The sequence below is a fragment of the Mus pahari genome, chromosome 1, assembly GCF_900095145.1.
Source record: "Mus pahari chromosome 1, PAHARI_EIJ_v1.1, whole genome shotgun sequence".
NCBI lineage: Eukaryota > Metazoa > Chordata > Mammalia > Rodentia > Muridae > Mus > Mus pahari.
This window is the reverse complement of record NC_034590.1, coordinates 110958218-110979804: the sequence shown is the minus strand read 5'-3', so window position 1 is coordinate 110979804 and position 21587 is coordinate 110958218. Positions and strand designations below refer to the sequence as shown.

Below are 21587 nucleotides of genomic sequence, written 5' to 3'. Positions count from 1 at the left end.
TCAGTTTCCATCTCTAGGCCAGTGAGCACAATACTACAAACCACAATAGAAGAGACAACACCTCCAAATACACCCACACCTGTCACTCACACAACCAGTGCCACAACTGAAGCTCAAAGCTCTTTCTCCACAGACAGAACCTCTACTTCCTACCTTTCTCAACCTTCCTCCACCACAGTCCATCAATCCACAGCAGGTTCTACAACCATCACAACCAAGTCCACCATGGATGGCACTGACACTCCAGTAGTCTATACTACCTCAGGCACAATTAGCAGCCTTCAGACTCCACACACCATACACCCTTCCCCTACTGTTGCCATCTCTACGACAACAGGCATCACAGGTACCCCCTTAGGAACACATGTGAAGACCACGATTACCTTCCCAGCACCATCCATCCCTCAGACTTCTTTGGCCACGTTATTGCCATCATTTTCAACTTCTGTGATACCAAGCACTGAGATATTTAACACCCCAACCAATCCCCATTCAGTCGCTTCAGCTTCCACATCTAGACCACTGAGCACTAGCCTTCCAACTACACTCAGAGGCACTGGGACTCCACAAACACCACTATCTGTCATTTCCACAACCAGTGCCAGTACCCAAGGTCACAGCTCTTTCTCCACAGCCAGAACCTCTACTTCCCACCTTTCCCAGCCTTCCTCCATGACATCCACTCCCACACCTGCTTCAAGATCTGCTTCTACTCTGCAGTACACACCCACTCCCAGCTCAGTGTCCCATTCCCCACTGTTTACTACACCCACAGCATCACCTTCATCTGCCTCTGCCTTTGTGTCTCCAACTGCTGCCTCAACTCATGTTATTTCTTCTGCCTCCCCTCTTGTCACCTCCTTTTCTTCCTCTGCTCTCCCTACCATCCACATGACTCCCACCCCATCGAGTAGGCCAACCTCCAGCACTGGCCCTCTCTCCACTTCCAAGACTACGTCTCACGTGCCCACATTTTCTTCATTCTCCTCGAAGTCCACCACCTCCCATCTTACCTCCCTCACTACACAAGCTGCTACATCAGGGCTACTGTCTTCAACCACGGGCATGACAAACCTGCCAAGTTCAAGTTCCCCAGACACTAACCATACCACTAGGCCTCCAGGTAGCAGCCCACTGCCCACATCTGCCTTCCTGAGCCACAGTACTTCTCCCACTGGAAGCTCCTCACCTTCTACCCCAGTATCACCCTCCGATCCGGACTCCTCGGTTTCCTCGCCACCCACACATCCTGGTAAGTAGTGTCACTGGCTGGTTCCTTGGTCCCTAGCCTACTTATGTTCCATTTGTTTACTCCACAGGATTTTATACAGCAGCTGTGCTGTGTAGTCCTTCCCTCCCATTGTCCCACGGTGCCTATGCAGGTCCTGGAGTTTCTTTTAGGTGTTTCTGGGCCTAAGTGCAAGCTTCTTTCTCTTCACCTCTCAGGAGTACTACTCTCTTCACCTAATCTAGTTGGAGACTTAAACCCCGTACACTGTAGGTTCATTTGACTTTTCTGGCCTTCTACTGCTTCCTGTAAGGGATTCACTTGTGCCCTATGTGCCTGCTGTGGTCTTGATCTGCCTTGGTCCTAACATCTCTAAGCAGCCCTCCACACCTGCCTGTTGAAAAGCTTGCATGTGAGGTCTGGCTGGGCCCTTGAGTTTAGGCACTCAAACTACCTCAGTACTAAAGAAAATGATCGCCTAGTCCAGGCATACAGTTTATCTCAGGTGACATGCAGGAGGTAAGGGTGGGGGTCTGTGAGGGGGTGAGATGGAGGCCAGGCAAGGCATGGAAATTAGTATAGACACAAGGCATGGAAATTAGTATAGACACTTGTTGCCCACGGTTTCTGTAAGTTCTCCTACCCAACTCTGACGAGGGCTCCCTAGTCATCCCCCGCACAGCGACATGACTCCAACATGTACCCTGACGACGCCCTTGTTTCAATCAACGCGAGCACCTTGGGGCCAGGCTTCCCACGCAAGCCTAGGCCTCCCTCATACAGAAAGTCTTCACAAAGCCAGCAGTCAGTTCTGGTTTTGGTTACATCTTGTTACTTTAAGTTCAGGATGTTTACTGAGAAAATAGTCTCAAGAAATAAGGAGAGAAAGTGGTGTTACAGGATAGGAAGAAATCACCAAACCCTCCACCAAAAACCCCTTAGAGAAGCAGGCCAGGAATAAACTTGGACACAAGAGAGAAGATACATGGGCACAACTGTCACCCACATATCCTTTTTTTTGTTTGTTTTATTTTGGTTTTGTAATTGTTTCTCAAGACAGGATTTCTGTCCTGGAACTCACCTTGTAGACTAGGCTGCCCTTGAACTCACAAGCAATCTACCTACCTCTGCCTCCCAGGGGATAAAAGCTGTATATGCACCATGCCTGGCTCATAAACCATTTTCAACTTAATGTGTGGTGCGTACAACTTGAAGGAGCCAGTTTTCTATCATGTGGGTTCTAGAAATGAAAAGGTCATTAGGTTTGGTGGCAAGCCCCTTTACCTGTTGAGCCATCTTACTTAACCCAAGTTCCACGTGGGCAGTATCAACCCAGGCTCTTCCTGACTCGTGGTCTTCCTGCATCTGTCTCGTGAGGGCAGGCTGATTATAGGTGTGTGCCATCTCACCCTGACCACACTGGCAGACCCTAAGGTCAACAGTGCAGCCTGCCTGCTGAAGTGTCGCTACCACTTGGCCAATGTCATGACCTCTGAAACCTTTCTAGAGCCCCAGAGGAAGGGGTTTCCTCTGCTGTGCCCCTTAACCCAGGTGGCACAATTCTTCTCAGACACTGTATGTTCTCTTAGGAGGGACCTGGACAGTCTCCTTTGATACCCTCCTTGGCCCTTAGTTTGTCCTCCATCCAACAGGCCTAAGACACCTTTACTGGGGACTCTAGGGGACTGACTCGGATCCACCTGAGCCTGGCTCAGTGACAGAGCCTTTAAGAAGGCTTTGAATACTGGAAGGATAAGGAGCTACCTAGGACAAGTCAGATGGGGACTAGGAAGTGACTGAGACCTGTTCTTGGGCCTCCATCCTCAGGGACCTGCAGCTTACAGGAAGAAGAGCACCAGATTACCTACCAGGGCTGTGTGGCAAACGTGACTCTAACTCGTTGCCAGGGTTTCTGCGCCTCCTCTGTCAGGTGAGTTGCTGGCAAACACCCTCCTTTCTGCTGGGGTCAGAAGCCTCACAGGAGCTGGGCTCTCAATGTTCCCATGCCTGCTGACTGAGAGGTCTAGGCAGGTCACTCTGGCCACATCTGCCTTGCCCATGAGCAGGTGCTGGCTTCAGAGGGCCTGGCCTTGGGGGTAGGGGGTGTTCCTGACCTTGCTGGTCTCTGCTTCTTGGCAGTTTCAATAAGGACACCCTGCAGCTGGAGACCAGCTGTGGCTGCTGTCAGCCCCTGAGTGTCTACAAGAAGCAACTCTCACTGCCCTGCCCAGATCCTGATGCACCAGGGCAGCAGCTCACACTCACCCTCCAAGTGTTCAGCAGCTGTGTGTGCAGCCCCCTGCAGTGCAAGAACTGAACGGCAGCAACTGGTTTCTGGGTACAAGAAAATGCCATTCATGATATGGCCCTGACACCTGTAACACACAATCCCTTTACTGGTCATGGGCATGGTCTCAAAAAAGATGTTACCCATGTTTCATCCTGAACCAGCTGCAGAGAAAGAGCTAACAGTGCAGGGCACCCCAGCATCGTCTCCTGCACTACCTGAGCAAGCACAACAGGCCTTTGGTGGAAATAAACTGACATCCCTTCAATCTGGATACACTGGGGATCTCCTGTCTACCTGCACAGCACCTCCCAGCCTCGGGCTACATCACCCAGGAGAGCAGAGCACAGAAGCAGATGCTAAGACTGGGCAGGGCACCTGGGGAGATGTGGAGAATAGCAGGAGGAAGATGGAGGGGTATGAGCCCTGGGGGGTAAAGGTTGGGGGCAGGGGGGATAAGCAGCAAGGTAAGCATTGGAGAGACACAAGGAAAGGTCTCCTCAGATGCAGGAGGAAAAAAAAGGCATTGGTATTCGCTGGACAGGAGGCTGTCACCCAACAATGAGCAGATTGCAAATAAAACTGGCTCTTTTCAAGGCAGAACCTGGTGTGTACATACTGCTGCAGTCTTCCAGAATCCTGAGCATGATATCACAAACACGCGCGCAGGCTAGACTATCAGGACCTGAGACTGTGGAGGCCCATGTCCTTGGTGGGGCTAGGACAGAAAGACCACCAGCCCTTGAGCTGCTCCCACCCAGGATTTTGCAGTCTGTGGTGAACCCCACCATCTTCTACACTCTCCAGGCAAGGACCATCTCTCATGTGCAGTCCCAGCCTGAGGCAGAGAAGGAAGTCCTGAGCCCTCAGGCCCTATGTGTTTAGACCTAAGCCTCCAGGTACAGGATTTCAGTGGAACTGCAGCCACACACAGGGCAGTGTGTGGACCCAGGCTAGGGTAAACCCAGCATCTCACAGACAGGGTCAGGGCAGTGATTTCCTGAGGTACCTCTCAATTGAAAGACAGGTAGCATGCGGGGTCCTTGGTTCAAAGCTGTACTCAATTCCTCAAGGAATGGACTCAGGACTATACAGGACACTCCCCACAAAAACCACACACATGTTCCAGTTTCCTGTCCTAGCATTTATTTATTTTTTTCCTCTGAGAACAAGCACACTGGACTAATGGAGGCCCGGTAGTCATAGAGAGTGGGCCTGTGCCCCAACAGCTCCTGTGGGCTGGGACATTACTGATACAGACACCATCACTGGGCAGCACGTCGTACACAAGCCACAGCCACACAGGTTGAGCTACCCGCGTGGTCCATGCAATACTGCGTGGACTGCACACAATGGACAGCTATGGAAAAAGGGGATTCGGAGGCTCACTGTGGCCACAGCTAGATCATCATCTGGAACCTAAGCCCATGCCATGACAGTGTGGGTCACAACACGACAGGCAGACCAAGGGCTTCGTGGAACGCAAGGATCAACACACAAGTGGTGTTGTTCGGAAACTACCTGCCTGGGCTGTACAGAGCGGGGCTGCGGGAGCTTGAGTAGTTGGACCCCTGCTGCAGTCCTCAAACCCACATGGCAGGCTGGCAGCCTGAGGCTGAGGCAGAGGCAAAAAAACCCAAAAAAACAAAAAACAAAACCTGTGCATAAGTGACCACACCTAGTGCTCCAGTGGGCAAGGGACACAACACTGCTGTGTACGTACAGATGACCCTGTACAGCTCAGTCTATAGCAATCCTTGGCATCACCTCAAGACAGAGTGCAAGGTCCCAAGCCTGAGCTTCCGACGTGGCCTATGCTCTTCCCCTGATGGGCTGTACATACAGTCCAGTGCCCACAAAGGGTTAACTGACCCATGAGCTAGGGAGTTCAGTGCATCCTTAGCGCAGCACCTGCCTGGGTTGCCATTCTCGCCCCAGCCTGTCACTCCACTGCCACACTTAGGTCTCTCTTTTCCACCCAGCCACAAGGGCTTCACAGAAGTGAGGATGTAACACTGGGCACCAACCAAGACCCTCTGGAGAGAAGCATGTCTCACAGCCATTACCTTACCACCCCACTACCCACTTAGCCTTCAGGTCCCCAGAATGTACCATAGGGATAGGACATTCATTAAAAACAAAAGATGGGTGATATCCATGTCTTCCAAAGTCAAGAGGAAGCCCTTTGCCCACCATGCTACAAACCTAAGATCTCAAAAAAGTGGTAAAATGTTTCAACTGTCCCTTCAAGAACACTGGCTGGTTAGGCACAGGACCCTGCCATGCGTGGGGCATGGAGTTTCAAACAGTTATACAGCAGGCAGTGCTCCAGCAAACTCCATGGACACTGCCCAGCCCATGAGGTCACATACCTCTAAGCCACCACTGTCAACATCCAGCAGAGCCACGCAGCCCTGGGTTAACCCTAAAAGCACATGGCGCTGTTTCTGGATTCTGAGATTGAGCCAGTGGCATTTTAATAAAATTTGAACAAAATTTCCACTTTCGTTCAAACTTCTAATTTCCCTTTAATTTGTAGGTTGAACCACAGGACTGCCTTGATTTCCCAGGCCCAGGCACCCTTCTTTGACGGGGCAGGCCTGCTGCAGCCCTTCTCAAACTGAGTCCTGCATTCCCTCCACACCCAGGGGCTGGCTGTGGGCNTAGGCCTGGAGGTGCCGTGAATGGCAGTTTTCAGACAAGGGGTGTTTATCTGCAGTGTGGTACAANGACAAACGAGAGAGACAAGAGGGACGCACAAACAAAGAGCCTGATCTTCTGGTCTGCGGATTAGAACTGTTCNGACAGCAGTTCACATAGTCTCTGGGAGACGGTGTCTTTGCTGGTGCGCAAGGTGAGTCTATACATCTGAAAGAGAGAGAGCAAGGGTGAGTGGCACCGAGCCCCAGGCCAATCTTAGCAGTACTTCTGAGGCCTGGCCTCACCTCCCAGAGCATCGCTGTCTCGCCAGCGCAAACAGGAAAGTCTAATCAAAGCCGGTGCTTGCAGCGCGCACACTGGCTATTCGTGGAGGCAGGAGGCAGGAGGCAGGAGGCAGCTGCTCCGGAAAGCTCTTTTGTGTTGTATTTTGAGACAGTCTAATTGTGTAGCCCAGGCTGGTCTTGAACTGATACTCTTCCGGAGTACTGTGATTACAGGTATACACAGCCAGCTTGGCAGTTCCAATTAACTATGTACCACCCTGTGACCTGACCACTATACTCCCCAAACCACCCAAGGGTTGTGAGAACAAGTACCCATACTCAGAACAGAATACACAGTCTGGGGTCTCCAGAGGAACCCTGCTGAAGCAAGCAGCACTGTGCACCACATTCAGAGAGGGACCCAGAACAAGACAGCACCGGGAGCACACTGAGACACAGCTCAGGGCTACACAGGCCTTCTGTGAGGAGACAGAAATATGATGTGCTCTGCTGGCCAGGAGATGTCTAAATGTCTGCACTGTCACCATGACCAACAACACTTAGTATCTGAGTATCTCTATAAATAAACTGCACTGAAATGAATAGCAACACAAGCATATCCATCTCCCTGTTGTGGAGACCTCACCTGAGCTTGCAGATTTGGCTCCAGGCGCAACAAGCAGCCAATCTGGGTGGTTTTGGTATGTATTATGCCAGCACCCACGAAATTTGCAGGATTCGGATCAACTTCTTCCAGGAGTGCAGAACCAAATCCAATAATCTACACAGAATGAAGAGGCAGGTCAAGCCTTCAGTACTGGTCCCAGCACTGGCCTCGGGGACATCACCATACAACCCTTTACCTTTGCCTTAGTGATCTCTGTGTCCATCGGNTGCTTTGCTTTGAAGATATTCTGCACTTCTTGCTGTGGACTACAAAGACAGCATGTTAGTACTAAAAGCTATGCTGAATCCCATACAGCATCCTGTCCAGAGACAGCATCCCCATGCCCCTCTCCACCCATAGTTCACCCTTCTCACTTGCTCAACTGCTTCCAACGTTGAAAGAAATCCTGAGAAGCCATTTCTGTGGGCTGGAAAAATTTGTTGAGAGTGATGGGAAGCTTAACAGACACATTCTGGAAGGTCCCACCATACCTGTAACAACAGAGTCGTGTTGTGAGAACAAACATGGAGGCAGAATGTTTCAGTTGGTGAGTCTTCTGGGCTTAGAAAAAGGCCACGTGGCTACCCACCCCAATAATAGCACAAAGACTGCAAACCAGCAGTATTCCTGGAGGGGCTAAGCCACATCCTCCATCCATCCCTCCATTCACAGGTGACCAAAGGACCAAACCACTGCTTTTTGTGAAGTGTCAATGGACCAGTTCCTTTTAGTCCTGTTCTTTTGGCAAATGAAGACCCAGAAATAAGCCCAAGTAGAGCTCCTATCAAATCAATTAGCCTAGTAGTTCCCCAAGAAGGAATCATGATCCTATCCGTTCTATTACGGTCACTAAAAAAAAAAAAAAAAAAAAGGCAGCTACATACTATGGCCCAGAAGTCTGAGTCCAAACCAGCTACCACCGATCCCCTTTAAGCTGTCCTCTTAAGCCAGCTTCAACAGACAGCATGGAGAGCCTGGCTCTTGAACTCCTAGAGGGGCAAGCCCTTCAATTTTTCACCACAAAATCATCTGGGTCAGAAACAGCCTAGCCCCACAGACCACACAGGAGACTCACACCCCATGGACACCATGCCATGGTCACAGAAACCAGCTCCCTCTGCACCTGCTCCTGTTGTCTACAATTCCAGGCCTGGCACTAACTACTCTGCACACATGCACAGTGACAGAGCACTGACTTTGAAGAGAAGCACATTGGTTGGGAAAGGAAGGACACAGGAGGCACACACCACTCACCTGAACTGGATGTTGAGGACAGGTGCCTCTGTGAAATCAGATATACACTCAATGTTGACCACCTGTTGCACCTGTGCGCCCCCATCCACAGTTGGGTCCACGGGCTTAGTCTGCAGGTTCAGAGGTGAGTGCATTAAGGAGTCCAGGCAGACAAGGAGAGTAGGATCAGTCCAGCCAGCCCACCACAGAAAGCAGCAGGGACCCCTACACATCAACTGGCCAACGTCAAAAAGTAAATCAAGGTGCCGGGCGTGGTGGCGCACGCCTTTAATCCCAGCACTCTGGAGGCAGAGGCAGGCGGATTTCTGAGTTCAAGGCCAGCCTGGTCTACAGAGTGAGTTCCAGGACAGCCAGGGCTACACAGAGAAACCCTGTCTCAAAAAACCAAAAAAAAAAAAAAAAAAGNAAATCAAGGCCCAGAGCTATTGCCAGCTTGCCCTTCCATCATTCAACAGGTCCCACTGGCCCAGACTACCCGCAGCCATGTAGTATCTGGCTAGTCCCTTTCCCCTAAAAGACCTTAGAATTTATATACTAGCTGCATATTGGACTTAGTACTGCAGAACCAAGCTCTGAACTATATGTCTCAGCAGAAGCCATGTCTGCTAACTAAAAGGCACAGCATTACAGATCAGTGCAGCTCTGAACTTACAGAAGCCAGAGACTGCAACATCTCAACAGGAACCTCTAGGTTCTCTGACACCTTTGCATCCAGGATCCCAGCAACCATGGCGGGTCATGGGCAGCTTCTGCTTCCCTCTGCATTCTGTGTGGCACCCTGTGCCCACAGCTCATGACCCCATGGAGCCCAGGGAAAAGAGACACAGAAAAGTGAGTTTGTGTGTACAGCAGGGGTCACTGGAGCTGTTACCAGGTTCTTGTTTATGATGCACAGGAGGATACATCCCTAAACACCACAGCAGTGTTTCTTACTTTTTTCCAAATGGTTCTGTCTAAATAGAACATCTCCAAATGAACACATGTCTGCTACAAAGATGACACTCATTGCGCTACACTATGAGCTGGGTCCAAGACATGCATCCCTGGTCATCGTCTGCACGATGCAGCAGATGCCAGCCAGCCGCCCCTCTCTGGCAGTCCTCAGCTGAAAGAATCCAACACGCCAGACCATCCGTGATGGGTCATATGGATCCATCCTCTGCCTGAGCAAAGGCCACCAGCGCACACAGAACCAGTAGGCTTGAGATGTTCCATTCCAGGCAGTCACCACAGGGTCACTCTGCCTTTGGCCACAGCTCCTTTTGGGGGATTTCCCAGGGTAAAGAACTTACTGATATCACAGGAGAACAAAACAAACAAAGAGTGACAAATGTGTGGGTCAACTCAAAGGGAAGGCCCATGAGCTACTAGAAAACACTGCTATATTAACAAACACATCCCTCCTCAACATTTCCTCTAACCTCATTGTTGTCTATCTATCTGAAAGCCTATAAGCAAGGATATTAGTTTGAAGGTCGTCAGCACAGATTAGTGTTGGAGTGAAGTTTAGGAACTGCGTGGAGGTCTTGTTACCATAAAATATGAACATTCGGCCTAGGNTGTGAAATCAGATATACACTCAATGTTGACCACCTGTTGCACCTGTGCGCCCCCATCCACAGTTGGGTCCACGGGCTTAGTCTGCAGGTTCAGAGTAGTTTGAAGGTCGTCAGCACAGATTAGTGTTGGAGTGAAGTTTAGGAACTGCGTGGAGGTCTTGTTACCATAAAATATGAACATTCGGCCTAGGAGGAAACAGAGGTGGTTTATACACATTATGTCACACTTACCATGAACAATCAGTCAAAGTGATTCCCACACTTCTCAGCTGAATGTACTTATTGTGAGCTACTACTATTGCTAAAGTTGAAAGGAACTTTTTCTAATCTTTTTTGTTTAAGCAGTGCTAACTCTGGCCCAGAACTCTGACTACCCCTGAGCTCACTACAGTCCTCCTACCTCAGCCTCCCAAGTGCTAAGACTATTCACATGAGCCATCACACCAAGTTTCTAGTTTAAAAGTAGCACAGCAGGTGTGGTGTGCACAGCAGCATTCATCTGCAATCCCACCAGGAGTTTGAGGCCAGCCTCCGTTACACAGTACATTTGAGGAGGACAGCCTGGGCTACATAAGAACCTGTTTCAAACATAAAACTAAAGTCAAATAGACAAAAAAGAGCAAGGAAAGATTAGAAACGGGGCATGGGGGGATCTTTCTTCTGCCTCTCATACCTGCCCTAGAGCCTCCTCATTCTGTAGTTACTCAAGGATGAAAGCTACATTTCTGCAAACTAGAACCAGAACCACAGACAACAGGTCAGGAGGTTCACGGGGCATAAGCAGGTCTTGAGGAGCCTTCTGGGGACCAGCCTGCCCTCTGTTGAAGGCACCTAGACACACTCATATCTTCCGCCTGAGTCTATCAGCCCACTTGCTGATACTAACAGCTAGGACTGTCCTTCAAACATGCTCCCTGCATCAGCTGGCCAGATCCTACTGACACAACCTCAGAGTTCAGAAAAACAAACACCAAAAGTTCTGGAACAGACTTTAGCTTCCCTCTCTAACCAGACCTGGTGAAGTCACCACGGCAAAGCGTAAATCCTTAGTCAGGCCAGGCACGGGTGCATTCACATCAGCCTGGGATCTCAGAGATACTGCCGGTCCTCAGCATCCCACAGCTCCTGCATGGCAGCCATGTGCTCTCAGTTTCCACACTCCTATCCCCTTTGCAGAGACTGAGCCCACCTGAGCAGCAACTACAACAGTTTGGTAGGCAGAATATTTTCTTTTGACACTCAAGAAAACTTTCCCCCTTTTTAATTGTGGTATAGTACATTAACCTAAAATAGAGCATTCAGTCATGCTAGGTGCATGGCTTAGTAATAGCTAGCTTCACCCTCCATCTTCCATATTAGTTGCCAGTATATAGATTACAAACATTTCTCATGATATGGTTTCCCCTAATTCTTTTTAGTTTTGTTTTTGGGTTTTTTGTTTTGTTTTGTTTTTTGGAGACAGGATCTTACACTATTGCCAAGTGTGGCCTGGAAGTTATGACACTCCTCCTACCTCAGTCTCCCAAGTGATAGATAGATCTAGAGATGTAAGCTTTGTAAGAAAAAAATGTTTTTGGTTGGGGAAGGTCTCACTATGTAACCTAGGCTTGCCTGGGACGGGCTATTTGGCACAGAGTGCCCTCAAACTCACAATTCTCTTATCTCTGCCTCCAAACGCTGAGATTACAGATACGTGTCACCATGCTTGGCTATTTCCAATAATTTCTAAAGACATTTTCATTAAGTAAAATAAAACACATACCTAAATTCTGCCGAAATTCTGACTTAAGTCCAATTTGAAGCAACTGGTTTTCAAACAATACACCATTATTTTTACAAACAAACCTAGGACAAAAGGAGAGTTAAGCATTACTCGGTGCCACCCACACCAAGTAAGAATCTGCTTTAGAAAGGGCTTAAAGTATTTTTTGGGCTAAAATACTTCTGTGAACATAGAGAAAGACAAAGCAGAAAAGCGTCTGGGACCTTATCGTGGTCCACAGAGCCAGAGCCAGGGCCAGGGGCCTGAGGCAAGCCTCCTTAGGTACCCCTCAGAAACAGATGGTGTCTCCTGTGACCATCACCCAGGGAGGTCTGGAGTTCAGGAGGCTAGGGATGGGTGGCATGCACAAGGTGAAGCTGGACCTCCTCTGTGCCTCAGATGGTCCCATGTGGTAGCACACCTAAAGGCCTCAATGGCTACCTGAGTAAACTCAAGACCAAGGTGAATGACCTCTGCCCTAGACCATACATCAGTCAACTCAATCAACTTTTCCACAGCTGTCCACTCTAGGCAGTAAGAGCTGCTGCCCTGCAGTGAAGCCAGCACATTGTGCCTATGCATTCAGGACAGAGGGAGTTCCGGTGGCCTCACTCTACACAATGCCCACAAGAGTAATGGAGACAGAGTTTCCTGTGAACACGCCAAACACCTCCAGCTCCTCCAAGTCACCCAGGTTACAACTCAACAGCTGTCTGCCCAGCTCTGGCTATAGTGAGATCTCCCAAATAAAACACTGTCTCTTCAATGTATAAGACCATTCCCCAACACTTCTGAGAACATATAACTACACACAAGTGAATGATTGTTACCTCATAGGATGTGGCTGGGCAGTAAAGCTGCAGCTTGGCCTGAGGCTCCAAACACTGACACAGGACCACCCCCCAACCCACACCTTGAGCAGCATTCTACCCAGGCCCAGCTTGGATGCTACTCAAGGAGGCTAAGCAGAGGTTGTGGGGCTAGCCCCTGTCATCCTTGTATAGCTGGCTATTTCCAAAAGGTCACTTCAACTTCACCTTGACCCCAGGGCACTCAGAGGTGAACAACAGTCATGGTAGGCTTATGGAGGATTCAACTTCCCTCATGCCTGCTGCACTGACCAAAGCAACATGTTCTTCCACAATGCACCAAGTAAACATCAAGTGGTAACCCTGTGTGGTCACATCAAAACCAAGACAGGAAAATCTCTGCACAGGCTCATAAAGAACTGACCAAGAACCGTAAGAGGTATCAAGGACCAGGCCAGCAGGCTAGGGTAAGGAAAATGTAAAGGAACATGACCTCCTGGAGCTGGGAAGCATTCACCAGATGCTACACCAACAGAAGAAGACTGTCTGCAAATGACTACCACCCACGTTCCCCACACCCAATCTTCACAGGACACCAGGGAGCAGCTCATCCAGGGTCTATGGCTGTCATGGAGAAATGACAGCAGAGCAAGGCTAAGGTATTTCTGGATGCAGACCCTGTCAAAAAGGGTACCTGGCTGGACCCCACATTGCCTCTGTAACAAGGGCTTAGGAAGCTGGGTTTTCCACAGTGTCAAAACACCAAGCTCAGCACTTCTCAAGCCATCAGAAGTCTGTTCACAGCCCACAGAGGCAGCTTGCTCCTAACACACACTCCAAACACACATTTCCTAACAGGAAGGAAGGATCATGTACAAAATGAATACAAGGAAACAAACACCCTAAGATCACAAGAATGCTGGTATCATCTCCAGGCAGGAAACAAAGGCCATCTTAAGATGCATTCTCATCTCCCCAGGTAGAAATACACTGCCACTGGAGGGCACAAGTGAGGAGCCCCACCCATGGACCAGAACAAAAGCAGGGTAAGGAACAGCAGGGAAGCTGGCAAAATAAGCCAAGGAAGAAGGAAAGTGATCCCAAACCTTTAAAAATGGAAACCAGAAAAAGCAGCTAGACCAGGCGCAGCAGGTAAGCAGAAGACACTATGGGGTCAGCAAGCGCCTGAGACTGTGGTGAAAAGGCAGAGCTATCTACCCAGAGCTGAGGGGACTTCCTTAAAGATGGTAGGTGCCATCGGCAGACAAAAAATGAGAGAGAGAGAGAGAGAGAGAGAGAGAGAGAGAGAGAGAGAGAGAGAGAGAGGCAGGCTCAGAGTATTTACCAAACACCCCACAGAAAAGAAATAGGAGATGTGTCATCAACTCTGAAACAAAGCGCGGCCACCCAAGTGCTGTCTGTCTAGAAGAACACTGCCCACCCTCTCTAATAGTATCCTTAGGTGCAAGGGATCAAGCACAACGTCACCAATGAGATGCAGGGCCCACCCCGTCTCCCAAGCAGTACTCAGAAACTGGGCTACCTGGCAAAGTTGTCTTCAGAGCCGGGTGCAAGAGGTGCAACTGCAGAAGCTGAGTCTGAGAACACGTCCACCAGTAGCCCACCGCCAGAGGAGGGAGGGGGCCCTGTGGGAGCAGGGGGAACGGCCCCCAGACCCAGCAGGTCTGCCGACGGAGAAGGTGTGGACTGGAAGAGAAGAGAAGGGAGCATCAGCATGGACAGTTGGGCACCTTAGCCCCACAGAGCCCTGCGTCTACTCCAAGGTCTACTGGGAGTGGGGAGAGGAGCCAATCCAGAGACTGCAGAGAGCAAGTGAGAGCTGCTGGTTACCTACCTACAAAGCAAGCCTACCCCCGAGGCCAGATGAAGACATTCATTCATAATACCATCATAATTTTATAAAACTAGAAAATCACCTGCATTTTCCCCACAAGTGGCTATTTGACAAAAAAATAACAAAGCTCTAAAAAAGGTATGGCTTAAGAAATAAGTGCATGCACATCACTCTCAACTATGCAAACAGAGTAAAGCTTGCACATGGTAGAAGCAGGAGAACAGAGAGTTATGGGTTATCCTCTGCTACATAGCAAGTTCTAGGCTAGCCTGGACTGCACAGTAAATCAGGCTACAATATGAAGACTTGGTTTATGAGATTATAGGCCATCTGTTTAACCCTGAATTTGGAGTCATCTAGTGGAGCCTGGTGGGCTTATGATAAACAATCAAGACAATGACTCCACCACTCCCTGTCAACCCTCCTGTCCCTCATCCACGACTGACTGTTGACAGGAATGAAAGGAAGAAGTGTGTAGGAAGGAAGGGGGTAAGAGGGTGAAGTAGAGTACTCGGTATGTACTATACGCACATGAAATCATCAAAGAACAAAGTAATAAACCTGTTAAGATTCAAAAACCAAATAAAAAGAAGCGAAGGTAAGCAAGCGACTTGCTTGGGTGCATCCTTGGCTCAGGACTAAGTCCAGGGCAGTTATGAGGAGGCAGATAAACAAGCACACACACTTCCTACAAAACCCTTGCTTTTCAGCCTAGGCAAAAAGCACACGAAGAATCCTTGAAGCCAGGCAGTGGTGGCACACGCCTTTAACCCCAGCACTCAGAAGGCAGAGGCAGGGGAGGATCTCTCAGTTTAAGGCCTAGTCCATACAATGAGTTCCAGGACAGCCAGGGCTACAAAAGAAACCCTGTCTCAAACAAACAGCCCTTAAAGTTACAGCATCACACAAGACAAGGGCACAGCTTGAAAGCCCACATTTACTCCCAGACCTGACTTACCCAAAGGTGCCCATGCCACACCACAGCTGACATACACATCTGTGTGTGGTCCACAGCACTCCCCAGCTAGTCTATAAATGAGGGCTGCTGCTGACATGAGCCCCTGCCTTCAAGAGTCACTGTGAATGACTTAACATCCTACTGGGTATTTACAATGGCAAACATCATGAAACTAGATCCCAAATCCATTCTAATACAGCACAGCAGCACATACTCAGTGGCTGCATGCACCCTGCACACAGGTAGCAACAGTCTGTCCCAGCTACAGAAACTCCTTCCAATAGGGCCAGGCCTCGAACTGAGCCTCAGCAAAGAATGCTGCAGGTGTGTGGAAATCTATGTGAAAAGGCTGGAATATGCTGGGCTTTGTCTAAGTGCACATGCAGGCATGTGACAGTGTGTATGAGTGTACTTCAAATAAATGACATACCCAAAGTCTTTGTCATGCAAGAGACACAAGTCCTAATTGTTGCTGCTGGACAACACAAAGAAGGAAGGGGATGCTAGGGACAATGTGCTCTCCTGGGCCCTCTCATGTGGCTACATAACTCTTTCTGAAGGGCCACCACAGGCAACAGCACAGTTGTCCTTTCTCAGGTAGTGTCCCCAAATGGGATGGGGCCACAGAAGCTGTCCAGAGAAGAGCCACCAGAAAAGCCTACAACCACATCTGATGAAGCACATCTACAGTGGCTTGGGGCCACGCTGGTCACAAAACCACATTCCTACTCCTCCTTTAGTTGGAGAAAGACAGTAAGGAAGCGCTCCAAGTGGTACTTCCCACCAGTGAATATCAGATGTTGCATACTTCCATCCACAGAAATAGTCTCATTTTGCAACATCAAGGGGAAGTTTGTTCCATTTCAGTCAGTACAGGAAACCTTCAAGAGGCAAAGGGCAAGCCGTTCTAAATCAATGGAGAACACACACCAGGCCTCTTACAGAAAAAGTGTGTAGCCTCAGATCTAAAAATAAGTTACCACAGAGAGCCACAGGTGTTGGCCTTGTCCCAAGAAGTCGTAACCTGGTCTCATAGAATAAGCTGTCCTGGAGATCCTAGGCTCAAGGGCACGCCTGACCACATGCCTAGGGCTGGACTCCACTGGACTCTCAGAACCTAAACACAAGCTTTCTCACAGGCATCCTGCTAATCCCAACCCTGGGGATATGGGGCCTTGATGGGCTCCAGGCATGTAGTGGCAGGGACCCACCGCAGCACTGGTACTGGCTGGAACAGGCTCAGGGCCCCCATTCACATCGATGCTTCGCTCCCGCTTGGTCTCCTCCAGGTCAGTCACTGTGCTTGGGCCTTTCTTCTTCTTCAGCTTGGCCAAGATGGAGGACTCACGCTCAGGGAAAGGTGGCATTTCCTCCAGGACAGTTGCCTGTTGGAAGGATTAGAAGTTGGTGTGACATCCTGACACCCAGCACCAGCCCAGTGGCCCAGCACCAAACAGCCCAACCAGGAGCCCGCACCAGGATGTCAGTGCTGGCGACAGTGCTCAGTCGCAGGTACTCCACAGCCCGCTGCTGCAGCTCCACATCTGCATTCTTCAGCTGGCTGTCACTGCGCAGCACGTCCTGAATGGTAGCCTTTACCTCTGGAAAGAGGTTCACGAACTTGATGTAGGTGGACAGCAGGAGTGCCCGAGTGGGGACGCTGCACAAGTGGAACTTGGAGTGGAGCAGGTTGAACTGGATCAGAGGGCTTAAGAGGGGCAGAGAGCACAAATGGGGAGTCACACTATCTCATCTGTCCCGTGTGCTGCCTTGTGCTCAGCCTGCACCTCTCGTGGGGACCATATGGAAAGCAGAGCCTCCTTGAGGCTCCCAGTGCAGGGGACTCCTCCTCCCTCAGGCTGTCAAAGCAGTGTAGGGAGTAGGGCAGTCCAGTGCAGTACATACTCCTGATCCCTGGGGTCTTTTACCTGGATCGTGGGTCCCCAGCTATCAAGTTTCCAAACTCCCCCAGGATGTAGCCGCCCACTTTGACCAAGTTCTCATGACATGCTGGAGCCTGCAATGCCTGTGAAAGAGGGAACACCAGGAGCTAGGCCACAGAAAAGTCAGCTGACACAAAGTGAAGCCATAGCAAAGGCGGTTGGGCCCTTCCTTGCAAGGTGTATTTTGTGCCAGTGAGAGCCTCCCCTAAAGCTTTGGCAGACCCTGGCTTCCTAAAGCTGCTGCAGTGCCAACAGCAAAGGGGCCCAGCAGCAAGGTGACTGGCTGTCCATAGAGTCCCCTGAGATAAAGCAGGACAGCCAGTAGGCCACTCAAAAGCCAATTGCCTCAGCCCTAATATGGTTTTGGAGATTAAGCTGAGAGGAACCTGTAGCTTGGGGGGAGGGGGGCATTAGTGCAAAAAAGGACAGAACTGCAGATGGGAGCAATAATCACTCCCGAAACCCATCTCTGTTCCCTCAAGTGACCTGCCCCAGTGACAGTACCCACCCTTCCCCACCATACCTCAAACACCGTCTTGGCAGCATAGCCCTGCACATCATCACGATTGATGACAATCTGGATGACACGGTACCACACCTCCTCGCTCACATAGTCCCCTGCGATTCTGATGAGGTTGAGGATGGTGTCCACATACCAAGTGTAGTCCACTGCATACTTCTCAGCCAGGATGGCCACCTTCAGCACCTGTGGGGAAGACAGGGCCCTCAGGCAGGTGCGATCCAGGACACCAAAAACAGGCTGGCACACGAGCCTATGCCAGGCTGCAGAAGGTCCTAGAGCTCAGGGTAGACAGGATCTTCAGATCTTCAGAGGCCACAGCCCAGAGTGGAGAGAAGCAGACCCAGGAGAGAAAGACCTCAGGGACACAGAACAATGCTACTGAGCACAACAGCTGCACCTGAAACAAGATGCTAACACTCAAGACCATCTGTCGAGGTCAGCCACACTCCAGCCCTGCATCTCCTTACCTCCCTGACTCCATGACACTTGCAGAGTGTGGAGGTTTGAATGAACCTATGTATGGTCCCCATAAACTCTTATGTTTTAACGTTTGGTCCCAGTTAAGCTCCTCGGGAAGCCTTAGAGTGGGTGTGGCTTTGTTAGAGGCGGGGCACCTGCGGATGGGCTTTGAGGTTTTCACTACTAGCAGGTCATGGGAGCTCTGAGCTCCAGCTCCAGTGGCCATGCCTGCCGCCACACTCTCCCCCACGATGCTCATGGACTGACCCTCTCAAACTGTGGACAAGCCCCAACTAAATGCCTGGGCACTAAAAACAATAATTAATAAGCAGGGCCTCTTAAAGCTTAAAAGCTTCTATATGGCAAGGGCACCACCAATCAATCACTCCAGCAAAGTTATAGAATGGAATAACGTGTATCTAAAATATATATAAACAACAACAACAGCAAAATTATAAAACAAAAAAATCCAGTTTAAAACTAGAAACAAGAAAGAGGAAACACAAATGGTTGAGAAGTACTTGAAGAAACATCTTCAGCCATCCAGGAAATGTAAATTAAAAGTACTTTGAGATTTCATCTACCTCAGTCAGAATGTCCAAGATCAATAAAACAAATGACAGCTCAGGCTGGCAAGGATTCAGGGGAAGGGGGGTACTTATTCATGGCTCATGAGGTATAAACTTACACTGCCTCTAAGGAAATCAATGTGGTAGTTCCTCAGAACCTCAAGAAACTAGAAATAAATAGTTCTATCTCAAGATCCAGTAATGCAAGCCAGGCATGGGGCTGTAAACCTCAGATTCCAGCTCTTGGGACAGATCTCTGTGGGTTTGAGGACAGCCTGGTTTACATCAAGTTTCAGGGCAGCTGGGGCTACACAGAGAAGGCGTGTCTCAAAAAAAACCCCAAAAGACCCAGCTATACCACTGTTGGGTATATAGCCAAAGGATTCTATGTCCTACTACTAAAGATTCACTCTTCATGGCCACTGCTGCTCTATTCATAACAGCCAGGAATTGGAAACAACCTAGACGTCCAGATGAATGGATAAAGAAAAGGTGGTACATTTATATTACACAATGGAGTATTATCCAGCTGGTAAGAAAAATGAAATTATGAATTCACAGGTAAATGGAAAGAGCTAGAAAGAACAATCATCCTGAGTGAAGTAACCCCGACCCCAAAAGACATCCATGCCTTCACTTATATGCTGATATTAGTTTTTAAGCCCTCAGTATGTGATATGCATGCTACAATCCAAATGACAGAGTTTTGGCACCTAGTCATATCAAAAGGTCTAGGGGGAGGATAGGATTTCCCAAGGAAGGGGAAATAGAATATAGTGTTATGGGAGGGAGGACTTGGCGATAGCCACTAAGAAAGTCCCAAATGCCAGGAACCCAAGAAGGAGGACATTAGCCGAAATACCCAACAAAGGGGAGCTAGAACCTGTAGAGACCACATCCAGTGGATAGGCACGGCTCCCAGTTGAGGGATGGGGCCACCCACCCACCTCAAAAATATCAATCCTGAATTTCTCCTGTCAAAAGGAAATGCAGGGACAAAGAGTGAAGCAGAGACTGAAGGAAAGGCCATTCCAGAGACTGCCCCACCTAGGGATTCATCCCATCTGAAGACACCAAACCCAGACACTACTGGTGACGCCAATAAGTGCTTGCTGACAGAAGCCTGCCTGGTATAGCTGCCTCCTGAGAGGTCTCACCTCTCAGGTATTTATAACAGTGCCAGTTATAAATAAAATAACCAATAAAAAAAAGAATATAGTGTTATGAAGAGATAAAGAGGAAACTGAAATAGTAGGGTTAACAGGGCGGAAGGAAGGAAGGGTACAGGAGGAAATACGGGGACAACTAACACTAAAGGCCATTTGAAAAAGCATATTGAAATTTAATTGTAGATAACTCCAAAAATATATAAATATAAAAGGAATCTAAATGAAGCCACCAAATAACAGAGAACAATGCTCCAACTAGACATCTTGTGCCACCAAGTGCCAGAAATGGGTTACGTCTTGTTGAGCTGTTGGCCAAAGGGAAGTCCCCCAGACATCTACCGGCTGCTCTCTCCAACTGATGGAAAGACCCTGCTGCTGACGACAATACTCACAGATCTCCTCAAACACAGAAGTCAGACTGATGCCTACCTAGAAGCTCCACCCCTGCTGACTCAGAACACTGCAGGAGAGAAAAGAATGTAAGACCAGCGGATCAGGAGTTTGCTGTGACACTGCGTCTCCTAGGAATGTCAGAAGCTGCCCCATAGAGTCTCACCAACATGACAGCCAAAATGAGCTGACCAATGACCGTACTAAAGACACGCCAGAGTGGACAAGAAAAGCCTGCAAGGCCTCAACCCTACACAAACAACTACAGGCAACGGAGGAAAACGGAAATGGGGGAGGCAGGCTTCCCAGGAGGAGCAGGGAGTGGGAGAGGTGGTCCTCCCAGGGAGGAGCACACCAGTCCTCTGTTCACTGCTGAAGGGCAGCCCTGAAAACATACAAGCAACGTTATATGAACTAAACAGGATTTATTTAGGATGTATACGTATGTAGAAATATATACATATATATTATATTTGTATTTATATACACATATAAATGCAATAGCAATAAAAAAGAGGTCATTAATTTGAAGGATAGGAAGGGTTATATGGGCAGGCTGAGAAGGAGAAAGAAAAATGTAATTATAATCTCAAAAATAAAAGATAAAAAGGTGAAGAGAAAAGCAGAACATAGAAGTAGGGAGGTGGGAAGAGTGTGGGAGTAACAGGAGGGAGAAAACATGAACAATATTGTGTGGGGAAAAAGTTGTTTTCAATAGGAAAGAAAAAAAGGGGTTAGAGGGCAAACCAACACATCTGCACTGACAGATGCCACTGCACCTCTGCTGAGAACACCAAGAGCAATCCAATGAGGGTGACTGAGAACCTGGACAAAGCTGCAAGCCACATGTCCAGCCACATCCCAAACAAGGCCAACCCTTCCATACATACAGGGGCCCCTATGCCCGCACTGCCTGCCTCGGCTGAATCTTGAATGTTCTCCAATGTTCCCAGAGCAGCACGGTAGGTGGAGGTGAGACTTTGAAGGAGGGGGATCAGTTGGGGTCCTGCTGTTACTGAAGGGGGGCTGTGGGACTGTGGTCTCATTTTGAGTCTGCGTCCTGGGCTCAGGGTAAGCAGTCTGCTCCACCATTTGTTCCCTGCTTTTATCACATGCAATGTGTCAAAGCATGTGGCTTGCAGTCTACCCAATCTTGGGTCAGAAACTCTAAAACTGTAATCTTTTAAAATCATCTCAAGGAGAAGCAAGATGGTTCAGCAGTGTCCAGTGT

General features: G+C 49.2%; 2 protein-coding genes across 3 annotated transcripts in view; one reads left to right on the top strand and one right to left on the bottom strand.

Annotated features, from left to right (window-relative positions):
• Muc6 (mucin 6, oligomeric mucus/gel-forming) overlaps positions 1-4114 on the top strand; it is a 21280-nt gene extending 17166 nt beyond the window's left edge. The window contains exons 32-34 of the mRNA XM_021215288.2: positions 1158-1252; positions 3056-3158; positions 3368-4114. Of these exons, the coding sequence (XP_021070947.1) occupies positions 1158-1252; positions 3056-3158; positions 3368-3376 (207 nt within the window). The 3' untranslated portion in view covers positions 3377-4114. The remainder of the gene's footprint in view (positions 1-1157; positions 1253-3055; positions 3159-3367) is intronic.
• Positions 4115-4638: 524 nt separating this feature from the next.
• Positions 4639-21587, bottom strand: part of Ap2a2 (adaptor related protein complex 2 subunit alpha 2) — a 72939-nt gene continuing 55990 nt past the window's right edge. For both annotated transcript variants that reach the window (XM_021217995.2, XM_021218696.2), the window contains exons 11-22: positions 17770-17952; positions 17232-17329; positions 16780-17011; positions 16515-16688; positions 14034-14197; positions 11682-11764; positions 9963-10105; positions 8361-8431; positions 7481-7597; positions 7303-7372; positions 7086-7220; positions 4639-6383 (exon numbers count right to left, since the gene is read on the bottom strand). In XM_021217995.2, the coding sequence (XP_021073654.1) occupies positions 6306-6383; positions 7086-7220; positions 7303-7372; positions 7481-7597; positions 8361-8431; positions 9963-10105; positions 11682-11764; positions 14034-14197; positions 16515-16688; positions 16780-17011; positions 17232-17329; positions 17770-17952 (1548 nt within the window). In that variant the 3' untranslated portion in view covers positions 4639-6305. The remainder of the gene's footprint in view (positions 6384-7085; positions 7221-7302; positions 7373-7480; positions 7598-8360; positions 8432-9962; positions 10106-11681; positions 11765-14033; positions 14198-16514; positions 16689-16779; positions 17012-17231; positions 17330-17769; positions 17953-21587) is intronic.